Source organism: Amphiprion ocellaris, chromosome 1 (genome assembly GCF_022539595.1).
Source record: "Amphiprion ocellaris isolate individual 3 ecotype Okinawa chromosome 1, ASM2253959v1, whole genome shotgun sequence".
Lineage (NCBI taxonomy): Eukaryota > Metazoa > Chordata > Actinopteri > Pomacentridae > Amphiprion > Amphiprion ocellaris.
In genome coordinates this window covers 31,752,545-31,772,267 of record NC_072766.1, presented here as the reverse complement: position 1 = coordinate 31,772,267, position 19,723 = coordinate 31,752,545, and the positions used below count along the sequence as shown (strand labels likewise).

At 38.8% G+C, this 19,723-nt stretch overlaps 1 protein-coding gene across 1 annotated transcript; it reads right to left on the bottom strand.

Annotated features, from left to right (window-relative positions):
• Positions 1-5,268: 5,268 nt before the first annotated feature.
• On the bottom strand, positions 5,269-15,823 carry LOC111563341 (putative gonadotropin-releasing hormone II receptor). Its single transcript, XM_023262382.3, has 4 exons — positions 15,676-15,823; positions 14,413-15,009; positions 10,123-10,327; positions 5,269-7,264 (listed from the first exon to the last, which is right to left on the bottom strand). Exons 2-4 carry the CDS (start codon positions 14,959-14,961, stop codon positions 6,816-6,818), a joined length of 1,203 nt encoding a protein of 400 aa, XP_023118150.2. The 5' UTR covers positions 14,962-15,009; positions 15,676-15,823; the 3' UTR covers positions 5,269-6,815.
• Between the last annotated feature and the right edge of the window lie 3,900 nt (positions 15,824-19,723).

Genomic DNA, 19,723 nt, shown 5'->3' with positions numbered 1-19,723 from the left:
CGCTGTTCCTGTCACCTGTGCAATCATGCTTTTTGGCTCTTTATATACATTAAACAATTCTAATACTTGTTTAAATGTATTTTGAGCATTTTCACCTAAACTAGGTGCTTTTGGTAGCCATCCAGAAGCTTTTGGCAAACTTCTGGTTGTATCTTTGACCACTTGCCAGTTAAACTAAATTTGCTGACTGTCTGACCGACTTGTTTCTTCAGCACAGTTCACAAGTTCATTATGGAGTTTAAGTCTGGATTTTGGGGAGACAATCTACAACCTTAATTGTAGCCTGATTTGACCAATTCTTTACCACAACAGGGTCATTGTCTTGTTTGAACACCCAAATGTGTCCAACACTCAACTATATGGCTGATTATACATTTTACTTCATTATTAAATTTACTTATATAAATAACACAGGCAGCAAAGCAAAGAGCATTATACTACCACCACTATGCTTGACAGTAGGTAAGAGGTTCTTTGGGTTAAGTGCCTCATTTTCCCTCCTCCAGACGTATTGCTGGTCACTGTGGCAAAATAGCTCATTTTTTGTTTTATCTGCCCGAAGCCTTTTGTCTGTGGGATTAGCGGTAAACTTCAGTTGAGCCTTAGTTTGCTTCATTTAGAGGAGGTTCTTAGGTCCTAGCACTTCCTGTAGTGTGTGTGCTTTGTAAAGAAAACACTGTTAACTTTACAGTCATCTGCCGTGTCTCTTGACCTGCACCGAGTCTCTGCCTCGGTCCTGTAACAATCTCAGCCCATGGCGATCAGGTCCAGCAGCTTTGAATTCATTGCAGAGCTGCTCTTTGTTGACTCTTGGCAATTCTGACGAATTGTCTCTTAGCAGCAGTGATAGTTTGCATTTTCATTTTGATCACGGCAGTGACACAAGTCAGTCAGAGATCTAGTCGGAGACATTAATACTCCGCCAAGGAACGTGCCGGAGTTATGTGATGATCAATGTACGTTTTTCTGTCTGTCTGTCTGTCTGTCTGTTAGCAACATTATCAAAGACAGACTAACAGATTTATATGAAATTTTCAGCGAAGATCAGAAATGACACGAGGACCAAGTGATTAGATTTTGGCAGTGATGCAGCATAAAGTCTGGATCCATGGATTTGTTAAAGATTTCTGTATCATTGTGAGATAGCGGCACGGCGTCACTGTAACTATGACAAGTGATCGACTGCCGCGGATTGATTGGAACTTATCCATCGGAAATCATATAAGGAACAATTGATTAAATTGTGGGGGTATTTCCGAGTCCCATCAATTCCCGCTGCTACATATTAAGGTCACGCAATTCGGTATCCGTACATAACGTACACAGGCATAACACACGCCTGTGCTCAGCGAAGAGTAATTTTTATTAAAGATTTAATCCGTCGGAAATGATACAATGACTGTGCAGCCTTAGCAGAGTACTGCACTCTCTGAGTGCTTTTCTTGTCTGAACTTGCTCTCATTATGTGAGAAACATGACTGAACTGTGATAATTCAGAAGCTAGACTTGACCAGCGCAGTTGGCTTGTTCAGCGCTTTGACACTGTGATTTTCATTAAATGTGTAAGGGAAGCACATACAAAGCAACGCTGCTCTGTTCATAAGTACCTGTACATCTGTGTGGGTTTCCAGTTGATCGGTACATTGAATTGGCAACTGCAAAGACTGAAACAATAAAGAGATGAAAACAAAATATGCAACTTTTCTTGACTGCGGCAGCTGTCCTTTAGCTAGCTGCTAGAACGTGCATCTGTTTTCTGAGTTGGGATAAATGTTGAAGGGAGGCCTGTGTGGTGATGTACTCATATCACAATGTTCTTCGCACAAGATGAAATGTAATAGGAGCAGACAAGCTTAGGAAGGATCAGTGAGCAGTGAATGAGCTGGCGCTCTCCAGCCAGAAAGAGATGAGAAAATAATGGGGGCCAAGACCAAAACAATGTACTCGCTTGTTCTACTGCAGCAAGAACAAGTCAGCAAACACAGTATCTTTCAATCATGCCTGAAAATAGAAGCAGCTCTAATATCAGTGATATGGATCCTGGTGGGTGACCAAACACACTAAAACAACAGGACTGTCAGGGGTTTCCACAGCTGGGTGTGATTTTTTGTTTTCTTTTTTTCACATTAAGCCAGTGGCTACTCAGTCATCTAGCTTGTCCTTGACCATATCTGCTGACTGCTCTGGTAACAGGGACCGAGCTTCAGGGTGTCCAGAGCATTCAGTAGAACTTGCTGCAAGATGACAACATCACTAATAAAATGTTTTAGGTTTCCAAGTCACCTTAGTGACTCTGTGAATGTAACCACATTGTCCTGTTAAATACAGCAGCCAATCTCAAAACAACAACAAAAAAATACTGAAGCCAGTAAAAGCAGATGTGTCTTCATTGGTAGAGAAAAAGACTGCAATGAAACAACAAACTCCAAAGTTTTATGATTTTCAAGATTTTTATTTGTCACACATTTTGGGGCTATTTTCTATTGTAATTGTAATGTATTAACAGAACTTAATGAGATAAGTTCATGGAATAGTTTGACTTTTTAAAAAATGTACTTATTTCAGGTAGAGATTTTGGTAAGATCAATGACACTTTGTTGTTAGTGTGTTAAGAATCCATTAGTTTAGCCCATGTAAGCATACATTTTGGAAGCAGGGGTGCTTGCACTGTAATAACTTCAATACAGTGTATGCTGTTTTGCGCAACTTCTCATTTTTCTGTATCATTTACAGTTAGACTGACCCAAATACACTGGCATTCTTCTTTAAGATGCAAGTGGTGTCTGTTCTGCCAGTTAATCAATGCCCATGTTTCCCAAACCATGTTTATCTATAGAAGTGAATACATAAATCTATGAAAAGGGTTTGAAAAAAATGTATTTGTTTTATGGCACTTATCCAGGTTGTTTTCTCCTAACTTAGATACTTGCTTGTGTTGTATCTACTCCTCAGATGTATGTCCTGGCTTTGGATAAAAGCGTCTGCTAAATGAAATTGTAGAATTGTAGAATTTCTTTAGGAATTAAAGCTGTAGTAGACAGAAATCTCAAAAAGACAAAACTAACAAAAAAACAGAGAAACGGAAAATAAAGCACTTCCCCTGCAGATCTCTGCTCTCTCTTCATAATGACAATTGTATTCTTATTTTCACTGGAAAGCATTTTGGCACAACAGCTGCTGTTTTAAATGTGCTTTAGAAAAAATGGGCACTTGACTCTTCCTGAGCCCCTCCCATCAAACCAGCAGGGGCATACACTTCATACACAACCACTGGATGCCACTGGAGCAGCAGCATCTCTGAACAAAACAAACAGGCACATCGACCACACCTCCTCGTCCCCTGACTTTAATTCACAACCAAAAGAGTTTTGTACATGAAAGTCAACATAAAGTAATGCAGACACAACCATTATCCTACTGACAATGTATAACACATTGAATTACCATAAAACACCGATCAGCCACATCATGACCATTGACAGGTGAAGTGAATAACATCGATCATCTTGTAATAATGCAACGTTCTGCTAGGAAACCTGGAGTCCTGACATTCATGTTGATGTTTGACATGTATCACCCACCTAAACATTTCAGGTCAAGCAACCCCCAAACCCCCCATGGCAACAGCAGTCCTTAATGCCAGTTGCCACCCTCAGCAGGACAATGAACCCCAACATACTGAAAAAACTGCTCAGTTGTGGCCCGGGGAACCCGTCAGAGCTAAGCTGTTCACCTGCGTTCAACACTCCCCAGATCAAAATCTTATTGAGCATTTGTGGGATGTGCCAGGATAAACCTGATCTAGGTAGCTCCCACCCTGCAACCCACAGGACCCACAGAATTCACTGCCACCATCCTGGTGCCACAGAACATCCCCAGAGGTCCTGAGTCCATGCCCCACTGGATCAGAGGAGTTTTAGCAGCATAAAAGAGACCAACACAATATTGGGCAGGTGGTCATAATGTTATTCCTTATCATCGTATGTTGTCAATTTGTGTAATGCTACCTTCTATTCTGCTGTGTGAGTGTCTGTTTCCACCGGTGTGTTGGACTGGAGTGACCCCTCAATAAAATCAGAGTGGAACAGACGTCAGAGGAGAAGCAGCACAGGAACACCTCAGCACAGCAGTAGAGACTCAAACTGAGCTGAAATGAAATGAGTGCAGTTAAATTAGGTAAATTACTTAAAATACTTTATTTTTCAAAAAAATAACTTTTTAGGGCTCCAGCTGAATACATGTGTGCACTTTTGCATTTACAGTATGGTGCAGGAGGTCGTTCTCTGTTTAAAAACATGGGTAGGACCAACAGTTTCAAAGGGATGGACTCACATGCACAAACACCTACACACAGTTTGACTGGTTCCACTATATGTTTACATAACAGAAAATTGATTACACCTTCTCATTCAATGCTTTTTATATATTTGTATTATTTTATACATTGTAGATTAATACTGAAGCTTAACACTTTTTTGTTAACAACATAATTCAATATGTATTCTGTTATAGTTTTGATGTCTTCAGTGTTAATCTAAAATGTATAAATAATTAAATAAAAACCATCGAAAGAGAAGGTGAGTCCAGACTTTTGACTGGTAGTGTATATTATTACAAGGTCTACACTCAAAGTCTTGCATATTTCACTTCAAACAGAGAAATCCATTTTGTTTTTATGTCTAATTTCTATTTAAATTTAATTTAACGTGAGTTTGGATAAAGGTGTGTTTCTTTGTACAAACAAACTGACAGCTTTAAGGACAGCAGGTTATAAGGGGATCAGAAATCTACTGTAAGGTCTGCATTGTTGCATAATTATCTTTATCTTACATATTATAACAAGGTTAATAGATGTAAATCTATTATAGTAGAAAATATACTCTTCTTACATACCATTATAATGCCACATAGTATCTATTTGTCTTTGCCTGCATGCTTGAAACTCTCTCTTGTCGGCTGGGAGTGAATGCTTTTGGCATGTCTACTCAAATGTACGTATGCAGCTCATTTTCACAGATACTTGTACCCAACTCACTTCTAAAGAGGACATTCAGTTAGCATCCTTCATCTGTGTCAGAACTAACAGTTGTTGTTGTTTTTAACAAGTGCCACATAAAAGGGAGTCATGGCAAAAGGGTTCTGAGTTTGAACCTGCTGTCAGCTGAGGCCATTCAGACTTTAAATTGTTTTCCATCAGTATGCGTTGGCTTCCTCTGACAGTCAAAAGATGTTCAGGCGCAGGACAACAGAGACACAGCAGACAGGCGGTTGAATGCAATTATCTTTATTACAAATTTACAAGAAAACTACAACAGGAAGTAGTACCTGATAACAGCAAAACTGAATGACAACAATCCCATTATCCAGAGCTTAACGCCTGGCAAGGTGGAGCCAACGTCAGATCTGAGCCAGAGGCTAGCAGTCGAGTTCTGAGCCCAAGAAAGTAAAAGATCAAATTAGTTGCTCCAGTCATTTAATACAGTGGTAGTACAGCTAACTGCTTTATGGAAAATGCTCCAAAACTTTAACATTTATTGCATTAGGCTATTTTTAAACGTATCTCAATTTTCTTTTCTTCACTGAACACATTAGTTTTGCAAGAAGGTGTGTAATGTTCAGAAACATTTATTTAGTTTATTTTGCATTTGCATTTTAGGATTTCTTGCAACTATGAACACATTCACTTTTCACCCATTTCTGACATTTTATAGGCTGAAAAAAATCATTTTCTTTCATTTCTTTTATACGTGAAATTAAGGTAATAAACAGCAGATTGTTTGCATAATCCATATGAAGTATGAAGAACTGCAAATGTAGACTATGCCTTTAACAATCAATGTAATCTGAATTTTAAAAAAAATCATGTTCCATCCTGTAAGAGAAAACACTGCACAGAAACAGAAAACAAAAGATCTCTTCAGTTTGTTCTACTAAAATGTCGAACTTCTTTTTTCACAAGGAACATTTTCAACATAAGCAGCTGTAAATAATGAGCTCTTTCACTTTCTGGCTTGTGGCATTGTGCAGACTTGCTCACTGTGAAACTGTAACTAATAGAATTAGTAACACCTGTCAGCTTCCTACTATAACAAATTAAAATGTTGGCTTTGAAAGCACCTGCTGTAGTTACACACTCAAGTCTGCTGGAGTGACTTCAGGGGGTTTGTTTTCTACAGCACAACTGGATGGAATTCTTCTTTTTCTTCATTACGCAAATAATATTATGTCTTATGATTTAGATATTAAGGTCAACATGCTCTGTGTTTTTCCTAAGGGAATAGGCTGCATCATATGTTTTGTCTAGTTGTATCTGTAAATGAAAATTTGCAGCTTCAGTAACACCAACAGTCATCCAGGCTCCCTGATAGACTTCTAGGTGTGTGTAAAAGCACGTAGGTCAGAACACAGGTAGCAGCATTGTGTAACCAGGCAACTACATTTTTTCATCACCATTTAATGCCAGAGTTGTTTGCAGAGCCTAGTGAATGTATATTATATTCAGCAGACTTAAAATGGGAGTCAGTTACACAACATAAAAACCATTAAACAGCTCCAAACATGTTTACTGTGTTTATAAAGAGGTTATGTAACATCTGAGGTAAGGTGGACATCCTCAGGTACACAAAAAACACGTGGAGACAAACACATGCATGTTGGGAGTGATTAAGAAACAAATGTTCAGTAAACAAATAACCCCATAGATGATATCATCCAGTTCATTAGGTGTCTTGTTCTGCTCTTGTTATTTTATCATATTTTGCTGGAAACAGTGCTGAAACAGCAAAGCCGCACTCCTCTTACCTGAATGAACACAGTTAGACTCTGCTGTCAGTAAATTTGACTTTAGTCTGTTCACAACTGTTGTCCTTTTCATCAGCAGTTATCCCTCTTTTATTGGGTAAAGTGGCTGCAGGACACTTCAGGGACTCGGTTATCATCATGTTAGCTTCCAAGTCGGACATTACTGCGGCTTTGTGGTAGCAATTCCTCAGCCCCCTCCGGAAGCGTATGGTGAACAGGCCGTAGATGATGGGGTCCAGGCAGGTGTTGAAAAGGCCGAAGATGAACAGGATGTGGGTGAGGGAGTGAGAGACCTTCCCTTCCAGGTGATCTGGGAAGAACCAGTACCACAGACCCAGCAGATAGTATGGAGTCCAGCACACTATGAAGCAGATCACAATGACGATGCTCATTTTCAGAGTCCTCATTCGCGCTTTTGGGATGTTGTTCTTTGAGCAGCGAAGATGTGGTTCACTGGAGGACACTGGAGCAGAGAATGAGATTTAGTTGATTGACCGCCTTTTGATTTCAATGAACATCACCCAACATAACAGTCAGTCACAAACTTGGGAGTCATCTTCAATCACAACGTCATTTTTAACCAGCACATCAAGAAAAAGCTTGATGCTCTTATACCCAGACCTGGAAAAACTTTTCCATACACTCATCTTCTTCCATCTTGAACTTGTTACTCCTTCCTTTCTGTCATTCCTGCAAAGCTCCTCTGTCGCCTCCAACTTGTCCAAAACGCAGCAGATAGGCTTCTTACCGGTTTTGACTTGTCTGCTTTATCTTGCTTGATTGTCTGTGTTGCATGTTTTGATTCTCAAAGCACTTTGCTGTTCTTAAGGGTGCTATATAAATAAACCTATTATTATTATCATTATAAATGTTGCAAAGATAAAACCAATTCTCACCAGAAACATCACTGTGCAGTTGATTCACACCCTCATTTTCTCACACCTGGACTACTGCAAACTTTTTATTCACCTGCCTCAACAACGCAACAATCATTGGGTTACAGTTCGTTCTAAAGTTAACAGCACGACTTCCTGGTCCTGGCCCAATTACACTGGCTCCCCATTCATTATAGAATTCAATTTAGGATTCGGCTTTTAAATCTCTACACAGTCTGGCTCCACTCTACAAATCTGAACTTTTAATACCATATTCTGCACCTTGACCCCCAAGATCTGAAAACAAAGGTAGATGCTGCTTTCACCGTTTTACTTCGTTTTTCTTTTTAACTAATTTTTTATTTTTTTTTACTGTACTATCAAATGTTTTGTGTATTTTAATGTTTTGTAAGGTGTTATAGAAATACATTTTTTTATTACTCATGTTATTATCATCACCACAGTTCTCATAAGACACCATGAATGTCATATTTCACAGCAAAATATCCAGTAGTTGCAGATATATTTTAGTCTTGACCAAAGTAGCAGACAGATTGAATGACATATAGACCCATGCCCCTAGCATGACTAAAAGTACATTTTCACTCTGTCCCTATAGCTTGCCACAGAGAACATTATGTGACTGAATCACCTGACATTTCTGACACTTCAGACTAAGGCAGGTTAAAGTGAATGAGGTGCTCTTAGTTCAGGGAGGGATGATAACAGGCAATCAACAGAAGAAGATGAAGCAAAAAAAAAATTTTAAAAATCTGATCAGGTAGGAAAAGATATGAATAGAAAAGTAATCTGAAACACTGTGACCATTTGAGTATGTGTGAAAATGACCTGGCAAATGAGTAGAGGAAGAGGACTGATAACTACTAGATGATAGATGGATGGGGCAGGGTGACATACCAGTCAAAAGTTTGCACTCACCTTCTCATTTAATGGTTTTTCTTAATTTTCATGACTATTTACATTGCAGATTTTTACTGAAGGCATCAAAACTATGAATGAACACATATGGAATTATGTAGTAAAATAAAAACTGTGAAATAAGTCAAAACATGTTTTATATTTTAGATTCTTCAAAATAGCCACAATTTGCTTTGATTACTGCTTTCCACACTCTTGGCATTCTCTGGATGAGCTTCATGAGGTAATCACCTGAAATGGTTTTCCAACAGTCTTGAAGGAGTTCCCAGAGTTACTGAGCACTTGTTGGCTCTTTTGCCTTCACTCTGTGGTTTATCGGGATTGGGTTTAGGTCAAGTGACTGTAGAGGCCAGGTCAGCTGACACAGCACTCCATCACTCTCCTTGGTCAAATAGCCCTTAAACAGCCTGGAGGTCTGTTTGGGGTCATTGTCCTGTTGAAAAATAAATGATGGTCTAACTAAACGCAAACCGCATGGGATGTCATGTTGCTGCAGGATGCTGTGGTAGCCATGCTGGTTCAGTGTGTCTTCAATTTTGAATAAATACCCAACAGTGTCACCAGCAAAGCACCCCCACACCCCCACACCCCCTCCTCCATGCTTCACAGTGGGAACCATGTATGTAGAGATCATCCATTCACCTTTTCTGCGTCGAACAAAGACACAGCGGGTGGAACCAAAGATCTCAAATTTAGACTCATCAGACCAAAGCACAGATTTCCACTGATCTAATGTCCATTCCTTGTGTTTCTTGGCCCAAACAAATCTCTTCTGCTTGTTGCTTTTCCATAGTAATGGTTTCTTAGCAGCTATTTGACCATAAAGGCTTGATTCAAGTAGTCTCCTCTGAACAGCTGATGTAGAGATGTGTCTGCTACTAGAACTCTGTGTGGCATTTATCTGGGCTCTAATCTGAGGTGCTGTTAACTTGACATTTCTGAGGTTGGTGACTCGGATGAACTTATCCTCAGCAGTAGAGGTGACTCGGTCTGCCTTTCCTAAGGCGGTCCTCCTGTGAGACAGTTTCATCGTAGTGCTTGATGCTTTTTGCAACTGCACTTGGGAATACATTCAAAGTTTTTTCAATTTTCCGGACTGAATGACCTTCAGTTCTTCAAGTAATGATGGACTTTCATTTCTCTTTACGTAGCTCATTGGTTCTTGCCATAATATGGATTCTAACAGTGGTCAAACAGGGCTGTCACCTGTGTACAAACCTTACTTCTGCACAATACAACTGATAGTTCCAACCCCATTAAGAAGGCAAGAAATTCCACAAATTAACCTGGGTGCTTTTCTTGTTCCATATGTGTTCATTAATAGTTTTAAAGCCCAGGACCCAGGCTAAAGTGGGTTATGAGACAAAGTAATGTCAGAAGCTGAGGGAAAGTCAGGTCCATCCAACTTGCTGTCTTCTGCACTTGGACCTGTGCATGTTTCTGGATTTTGTTAAGTGTCTTGTCTGTGTTTGAAGCAACTGAACACCTGACTACATTGTGCACTTACAGTTCTTTTTGGTCATCTGCTTGGTGATCTGGATGAAGATCCTGGTGTAGCAGACAATCATGATGACCAGTGGCAGCAGGAAGAGGCAGGAGAAGGTAAACATGTTATAGGCTGTTTCTTGCCAGTGAGTGACGAAGCTCCCTCTAGTGGTGCACTGAGTGAAGTTTGCTGGATAGGTGATGGTCACATTATGGAAAATGAATATCTGTAGGATCAAAAAATAAACATATCAGAAAAAGTAACGTATCCTCTATGTGACATGGGCAAATTCAGGGTGTTTGAAAGGTTGGTAACACATTATAAAGTTCACTGAACCCCTCAGCCAAACTATTATTACTCCACCAAGAAACGTGGCGGAGTTATGTGACGATCAGCGTACGTTTGTCCCTCTGTTTGTCGGTCCGCAGCATTACTCAAACACGGACTAATGAATTTGGATGAAATTTTCAGGGAAGGTCAGAAATGACACAAGGACCAAGTGGTTAGATTTTGGCAGTGATGTGGCTTATAGTCTGGATCCACAGATTTGTTAAAAATTTCTGTATCATTGCGAGATAGTGGCACGGCGTCACTGCAACTATGACTACAAGTGAACATATCTGTCGGAAAAAATCATACAATGACTGAGCAGCATTGGCGGAGTACTGCACTCTGAGTGGTTTTCTTGTTATTATTACTATCACTAATATTTTTTATGGGATGACATGTTTTACTAAAAAATGAACAAAACAGAAAAATTCAATATTTAGTATTTCTGCACTGTGTGACAGAAATGAAAATGTAAATGCAGGTTAAATATGCAAGAATGTTATGGTTACATATTGAGATTCAGTAGAGAAGCAATGCAACAAAAGTCAGTGCAATTTTCATTATTGATATTCAATTTTTGTGTTTTTCAACACTCCGTATGAAAAATGTATGAAAGTGAATACACCTGTGTTCACTGAAAAAAATGAGTACACCTGTGATTTCAAATCAGCATAATTGCCTGAACATGGTTATAAAATGACCCATGATCAACAGAATTTTATCAGTTCAGATGGGGTCCAGCATGTTTGGTGGGAGCCTGGCCAGAGCTACCACAGTTAATGTATAGTCCTGACAGTGAAGCACAGAGGTAGGAGTGTGATGATACGAGGCTGCATGAGTCCACAAGATGTTGGGGAGAAGATATTTATAGATGGTACCATGAGTGTCTGTGTATATACCTCCCAGTCTACAGAGGAAAAGCATGAAAGCTATGACCTGAATAAGTACGTCACATAAACTGAATCAAATAGAACCTCTGGGGTAGAGCTGAACATTTAATCAATTTGAAACTGAAATTACATTTTGAAATGATCCTTAATCATCAATCAGCAAACTGTAAACAATGCAATTTAGAATACATATCATGCAGCATGTCTAACCAAGAGTTTAAACTGTTATGTAAGTGGGTTTTGCCGTTCAATTTCTGCCATCCTATTTGTCTGACAATCATATGATGGTGTCCTCCACCATCATGTTTTAAAGCATTTTACACAATAAATGTTGGACTGATGCTTGACTTAAAAAAAACAAATCAAAACAAATCACAATATCTGTCAAAAAATGGCAATTAGATCTTTTCCCCAAATCGTTCAGTCCTAATTTTGTGTATTCTACAGAGAAAGAGAAAGCAACGCAACCCTTCCAGCACAGAGCAGCAGGAAAAAATAGTCTCTAAAGAAAGACAGAGCTTATCTCTAGAAATTCATGCAACACAGTAATCTTCCATGCAGAGGTCTTGTCCTCAAAAATACTAAGTACTGAACAAATGAATTGATAATAAACACATTTGAATCTGAAAGATGAAAGCTGTACTGGCCTTTTGTTGCACTGTATTTCAAATATAGTAAATTTATTGTATAATATAGTAAATCCAGGTTTGTATTGTACATAAGGGCAACTTTCAAAGTAATGCAGTGACTGTGAGTTAGGGTTAATCATGGAGTTCCTCAGGGTTCTGTCTTAGGACCAATACTGTTCACATTATACATGCTTCCCTTAGGCAATATTATTAGGAAGCACTGTATTAATTTCCATTGTTATGCTGACGACACTAAATTGTATTTATCTATGAAGCCAAATGAAACTAATCAGCTAGCTAGACTGCAAGATTGTCTTAAGGACATAAAGACCTGGATGACCTATAATTTCTTACTACTAAATTCGGACAAGACTGAAGTCATTGTATTTGGCCCCAAACATCTTAGAGAATTGCTTTCAAAGCATATAGTTACTCTGGATGGCATTACATTGGCCTCCAGTACTACTGTGAGGAACCTCGGCGTTATCTTTGACCAGGACATGTCCTTTAACTCACACATAAAACAAATCTGTAGGACTTCCTTTTTCCACCTTAGAAATATTGTGAAAATCAGGAACATCCTGTCTCAGAGTGATGCAGAAAAACTAGTCCATGCATTTGTTACTTCTAGGCTTGACTATTGTAATTCCTTATTATCAGGTTGTCCCAATAGCTCTCTGAAACATCTACAGCTGATCCAAAACGCTGCAGCCAGAGTACTGACGGGAGTTAGCAAGAGAGATCATATTTCTTCTATACTGGTTTCTCTTCATTGGCTTCCTGTTAAATCTAGAATAGAATTCAAAATCCTTCTTCTGACATATAAAGCTCTTAACAACCAATCTCCATCATATCTTAAAGACCTGATAGTACCATATTATCCTAGCAGAACTCTTCGCTCTCAGACTTCAGACTTACTTGTTGTTCCTAGAATCTCTAAAAGTAGAATGGGAGGCAGAGCCTTCAGTTATCAGTCGCCTCTCCTGTGGAACCAGCTCCCAGTTCGGGTTTCTACCTCTTCTGTCCCTCTCAACCCGCCCGGCCAGCAGGCAGATGGGTCCCCCCATATAAAGAGCCGGGTTCTGCTCGAGGTTTTTTTTTCCCTGTTAAAAGGGTGTTTTCCTTGCCACTGTCGCCTTTTGGCTTGCTCTGGGGGTCAGGCATATGGGTTCTGTAAAGCGTCTCGAGACAATTTGACTGTAATTGGCGCTATATAAATAAAATTGAATTGAACTGAATTGAATTGTGAGGTGGTAAAACACAGAAGTGTATTCACCTCGGTTGTATACTGAATCAGCCATCAAGAACACATTTGAGACCGGAGGCACAGATCCTGTTTTACAGTCAACTTTGAACATAAAGCCAGCTGGCAATCGTATTTTAAACCAACAGATGTTAGCATATTTGCAGGCTGGTAAATCCTGTTAGCAGCAGTTTTAATTTCAGTTGATGGGTACTTGCTAGAAACGGTGGTCCTGTTCTGCTTGTTTGTCACCGAGTCAAAAGTTACCAAGAATTTTGAACAAAAAATCAACCTCTGTTACCATGAGAGGTCTGAGTTCAGCAATTCGGCTATTAAATACCCAACTGGAAAAAAAATGCTCAGTATGATTTCCTAGACACAGCAGGTGGAACCAAATAGTCTAAAATAACATTGTTCATTTGTTTACTTTAATGGTCCAAAACCAAAATGCATTTACTTTATTGTCATATATGACAAAGAAAAGTATCAAATCTTCACACTTAAGAAGCTGAAGGCAACAGATGTTGGATTCTCCTTGAAAAATGACATTAGGTAGAAAATAATTCCAGAGATTTATTTTTTTTTGTCAAATAATTGTATGTTCTATGTGTAGTTTTGTTAAAGAATTCTTGAACATTTAAAAATGTTGTTGTTACTTCTGCTTTTATTTCATAACATGATCAACAGTTGAACACGCCACACTGCCACAAGATTAAGTGTTCACAATGAAGCATCCACACCACCAGGATTATGGATCCTCATCCTTATGTAACTAAAAACTGAGCTACTAATCTCTGACACTGAGTCTTTGTGGCCCCTCTGAAGCATGTGGCAGGTTATAATTGCACAGAACCTCCAGGAAATGTCACGTTTTACATAAATATACAAAGATATGAAAGCCTAGAGAATTATAAACCCTGTAGGAGAATTCATTTTATGTCAAAATCCAGATTTTAATTTCTTCTAGCATGTGTTGTCTCCACTTTAATACCTCTGTGAGGCTCAGATAACACATGCCAAGGCAGTCATCTGCTGCCAGATATTAAGGCCTATAGGCTGTGATAATTCATGGCACACGGAGGAGATTTCAGTTGTAGGCAACAAGAAAAGACTTCTGTTTACTGTTGATCACTTCTCTCTGTATTAAAGACTCTCTACAAACATTCAGTCAATCTGTAAACATCTGTCTTGTCAAACCTGTGCCTGTAGCTGGTCTTACCTGTGGGATTGAGAACAAGGCGCTCATCGTCCACGCCACTGTTAACATGATCCTGTTCCTCTTCGGAGCCATGCTGATGGCCAGAGGGTTGAGAATAGCTGACTGCCTGTCCAGACTGATCACCACTGTGACAAAAGCACAGGAGTACATGGCCTGCAGCTTAAGGAACATGAGGAATCTGCAGGCCAGATCGCCAGCCAGCCACTGCACTGTGAAGTTCCACACGGCATCCACAGGCATCACGATGAAGGTAACCAAAAGATCGGCTGCAGTCAGGTTGATTATTAGCACTCGGACGTGGGATTTGCGCTTGTGCCCATTGGCTGCCCAAAGAACAGCCAGATTGCAAAAAGTGGAAATGCCACACAGGATGAAGGTAATAATGACTCTGACTTTGGCTGCTGTGGTAAAGGTAGGCAGCTGTGGAGCTCTGTCCACTAATGTCCAGTTACAGTGAGGAAGCAGCCAGTCACAGCTGGCATTGAGGTCAAATCCTGAGCTCTGCTGATACATGCTGACTGGAGGATCACCGTAGGAAGAGACGTTCATCTTCTGACCCTCACAAAGGAGTCAGCATTTTGTTAAGCTGCATGGAGGCTGGTGTTGCCAACGAGAGATAAAGCAAAATGTATTATAAATAAGCGTTATGCATGAGTTTGATGCAAAAGATTTCTCTGCACGGATTTGCATAATAAAACAAAAAAATAGTAATGCTTTAGCTGACATTGGAAGCAGTCTGCTATGTAGAGCTCTCTGATGCTCACTGAGGTGGAACAACACTATACTTGCCTCTAACCAACCACATTATGTGCACAGAGAGGTCTCTGGACCACTGGATCTGTAGAGCCAACAACAGCAACACCTGACCAAGTTCAAATAGATGAAAATAATTTTACAGCAGCTCCAAAACAAATAGTAAGGTCCTGACCTCACGTGAAGTGTCCTAAGATGACTGATGCTGTGAAACTGCAGATAAAACTGAACTGACTCAAATTCTGTGTATACTGTGAATTTATAAGACAAACTTAGCATTTAACAGTAGATTGTGAAAACTGCAATACATAAAATCATTTCATCGTGGCTTCTGGCTCGCATAATGAAGGTTATTTTACTGTTTAAAAAAATGTAAATCCAAAATCAATCCAAAAACAACACTCAAACCAATGCAACACGTTACTGCGTGCAGATTTGCATAGGCTACGTAATAAAGCAACAAAAAATTTACAGATATGTAAGTGCAGCAAAGACCCACAACAAACTCACATTTGTGTCCGCGGTGTTGTGAAGCAGAGTGCTTCCCAGATCCAGAAATAATTAAACAAAGTCAAATCTGGTTCTTCCGGTCACACCGCAGATAAGCAGCCTTCAGCAGTGAGTTAGATGTCCATCGGTCAAAGTGGAGAATCTTCTTCTCTCCTCTTCTCTTCATCTCTTCAGTCTCAGCAGAGGTTCGTTCTCCTGCGCTGCGCGTCACTGTGGGCGCGGCCACGAGCATCACATGAACGAAGCCAGAGCTCCGACCAAGGTTCTAATTTTAACCCACCACAATAAATGGAATGAGACATTCAGACCAAACCTGCTCTTATTAACTGCACTAATTGTGTCCAACAAAGTGTTGTGTCGATACAAATGAATAGATATGATAAACTACACTGTAAAAAAATGAGTCCTCATATTTTAGTTTTGAACTGTATTTATTTTCCGACAATTCACTGTAATTGTGTCTGTTTTGTTAAATTACAATCAATAACAAAAAATACAACAAAAGTTATCATTTAATGTTAACTTAAAAACAAACAAAAACTGTTCAAAACTGTTAATAATGTCCATATTCAAAATCTGTATTTTTTTTTAAGCAACGATGTTAGGTATTTTGTTCCTTCACAATGCTTGACTGTAAAATCACACTATTTTCACTGCATTTAAATCAACAGAGATATTGTTGTTTTACAGATATTTGCTGTTTTTAATTGAAAATTATGCATATTAAAAACTGATTTTTTTAAAAATTATTGTTATTTTACAAGTTTTCCTTATTTTGTTAAATTGCAGATATAAACTAGTAAAAGCACAGAAAAAAGTATCAATTTTTTTAATTACAATAAAAAAAATCCAAAACTGTCCCAGCCACAACTTTGTATTTCTACACATGGTTACATTGTTTTACTGTATTTAAATCAGGTAAGAATATTATTACTTTACAGATTTTTGCCATTTTTCCCACAGTTTTGAAGGTTATTGAATGCTACAGAACTCCGGTGTTTCTTAATATACTTTTTCTGACATCCTTACTGCTAGATTTTCACAGTCTTGTATGGAACTTTATTGACAGTGTGCATGGTTCAGCTCTGACGGTCTGTTGATAGTTATAATTGACTGTGTAGTTAATTATAAGACCTTACTACACCTATTAATTTGTCTCTGTTGTGCTCTTTCAGCTTCTTCCTGTGATTCATGTTTTTCAGAGAGGCTCACTAATAGGCAGCCTTTTCCACTCTTACATCAGTACTCCATTAGCATTGGAGCTGAAACACAGAAATAATGGAGGGGATCCTTCTAGAGCGTTTTCCATCTCCTGTGGGGTTTAAGGTACACACGCTCTCCACTGGGTTTTTTCACCATTTAACTGTTGAGCTCATACTGATGCACTTCCTGCAACTCAATTTAGACTGTCAAATGAATGCTTGGTAGAAAAACACTTAATTGTGTTTGCCTCAAAGCGATCTAGCACTGATGTCAAACAGGAAAACAATAAACTCATGTTTTGGTGGGTGCTTTTTTTCCCTATCTTGTCAACACATCTACATCTCAAAGCACTAAATCACACAAAAGGTAAATAAATATGTTTTTTTTTACATAAAAAATACCATAAATAATTTATACCGTACGGTTTCCACCCTTTCCACATATGATATGAGTCATGCTGATACTTTCATTTCATTTGCGCAAATTTAGCAATTCCAAGTCAAATCACTGTGATTTATGTAACATATACACCAGTGTCCAGTTGTGAACAACAGTTTGCATACACTTGTAAATACTATGTATATCATAGCAGTCTTGTAATTATTGGTCTATAACTCAAAATTTTTCTGTGATGGAATCATTGAAACATGCATCTTTGTCACAAAAACAATCATGGATTTTGCTTCTTTCCTAGATTTATTAAAGGTCTTCTGTAAATGTGACTGGCATTTGTCTTTACTAGTGTATGTAAGCTTTTGTTCACAACTATATGTAACTGCATGGAGGAAGAGACAAGAGTCACATAAACTTCTAGTATAAACACATGTTAAGTCAACCATATTACCAGGGTTGCCAAGTTAAAACATATCTTAAAGAACGCCCTTAACACAATCCAACCCTCCAATTTCCTTCAGGTTTAAGGAGTATTTTAGCATCTTTCTAATTCTGTTTGTTGTCCAGCCTGCAGCCTCTTTTACTCTTTTGGTTTACTCTCGCAGATGCTCTATATTTTCTCAGGAGTAGGTGGAGACCAAAAAATACCATAGCTACAAAAGATGAGTGAGGCTTGGATTTGAATTTATTTGGCTCCAAGTAAGAATTCATGCTCCTCTGTATAAACTTGTATGTTTACCTTGTACAAAAAAAGTAAATTAATTACTTAAACTGACACACTGAGATTTTAAGAGATGCTCTGGTTTTAGGAGATGCTTCAATAATAATAATAATAATAATAATAATAATAATAATAATAATAATAATAATAATAATAATAATAATAATAATAATAATAATGCAGGGCTATATAGAAAGTGACTAGGCATATTCCCAAAATGTCAAACAATTTTTTCTTTCAAAAGTGACAGAATTTCAGTGTTGTGTTCCCAGTTCATATCTGTGCTGACAGTAGCAATGGGTCACTGTGACGCCTTATATTGTAAATCATCACAACCTTAACAACCCTGAAGGCATCAATATTTGACATTAATCTGATTGTAACAGTAACCTAGGCAGTTGTGGGTTTAATGGTCACCAGTGAGGATGTCTTGTGTCCACACATACAGTGGGATGCAATCTGTAATGACAGCATCTCACCATATTACTGCAGAAATGAAAATGTATTGTTTTGACCTTTAAACATTATAATTTCCATTCTTGCTTGCATCCAATGTAGGCATTTGAGGGGGGGAAACAAACACGGCCACTGCTGAAACAAAAAGCACAAGTAGAAATTAAAGATTTACCAGCAGAACCGTTTTGTAAAGCTGCCAGTTCTGATTTACAAGAACAATGCATCAGCTGAAAGAAATAAAGACATATTTAGAAATAGTTTATGTCAGAATCAGTATCAACACAAAGCAGAAAGTGGTGGAACTCATGATGAGACAGGTTGACACTGCAGGAAAGACTGTGACCTGGATTCAAACTAAGCCATGACCTAGACTGCTTAGCTATCACCATGCATCTTTTCCACAACATGATGATTGTTTCATCAGCGTGATACGGATGGAAAAAAAGAGGTGAGAAAACCTTCTGTTCATCCCCCTATGACCACTGAAAGTTGCATCGGAGCAAAATGTGAGATAAAGTAGCAGTGATGCATGTAAGAACCACCACCCAGGATTATTATTCAGAGTGATGGAGCACCTGATTGGTGGTGGTTGTTGGTTTATGCACACACCAAACTCTGGGCTAATGTCCAAACAGGCCATGACCTTCTCAGCTCCACAGACATCAAAATCAGTTTCAGTTTAATCCATTGTAATTGCTGTGCTTGTATTGAGGTTAAGTATTATTATCATTCATTGCTTTACTGTGATCTAGCTGGAATCCCTCCACTCCATATGACTGCACCTGCTGGTTTCACAAGCTTCAGACAACTGTGCTCCCTCCTGAACTACTACTTACGGAGGTGTGCACAGTAAAAAAGTCATTTTCAAATTTATTCTGCAGCATCACAAAGCATCCAAATAGACATCCAAAGCTCTCAGATGTCCTGATCTCATCATCAAGCAGTCAGTCTGGGAATACAAGAAGAATCAGGAGACAGTGAGACAGCCTGAATCCACAGAAGAACTTGTGGTAAATTCCCATAGTTGCTTGGAACAGCCTACCTGGTCAGTAGCCTAAATAACCGTATGCAAGTGTCCCGAGGTGAACTGGTGCTGTGTTAAAGGCAGAGGGTGGTCAGAGCAAATATTGGTGTGATTTAGCTTTTTTTCTTAATCATGACGTTATTTTTGAAAGCATCCTCACTTTACACATATGCATACACTAGAGACTCACAGAACATCAGGAACATCATATTAAAACTGAGTAGGGCGCCCGAGTGGTTTCAGAAGAGCCT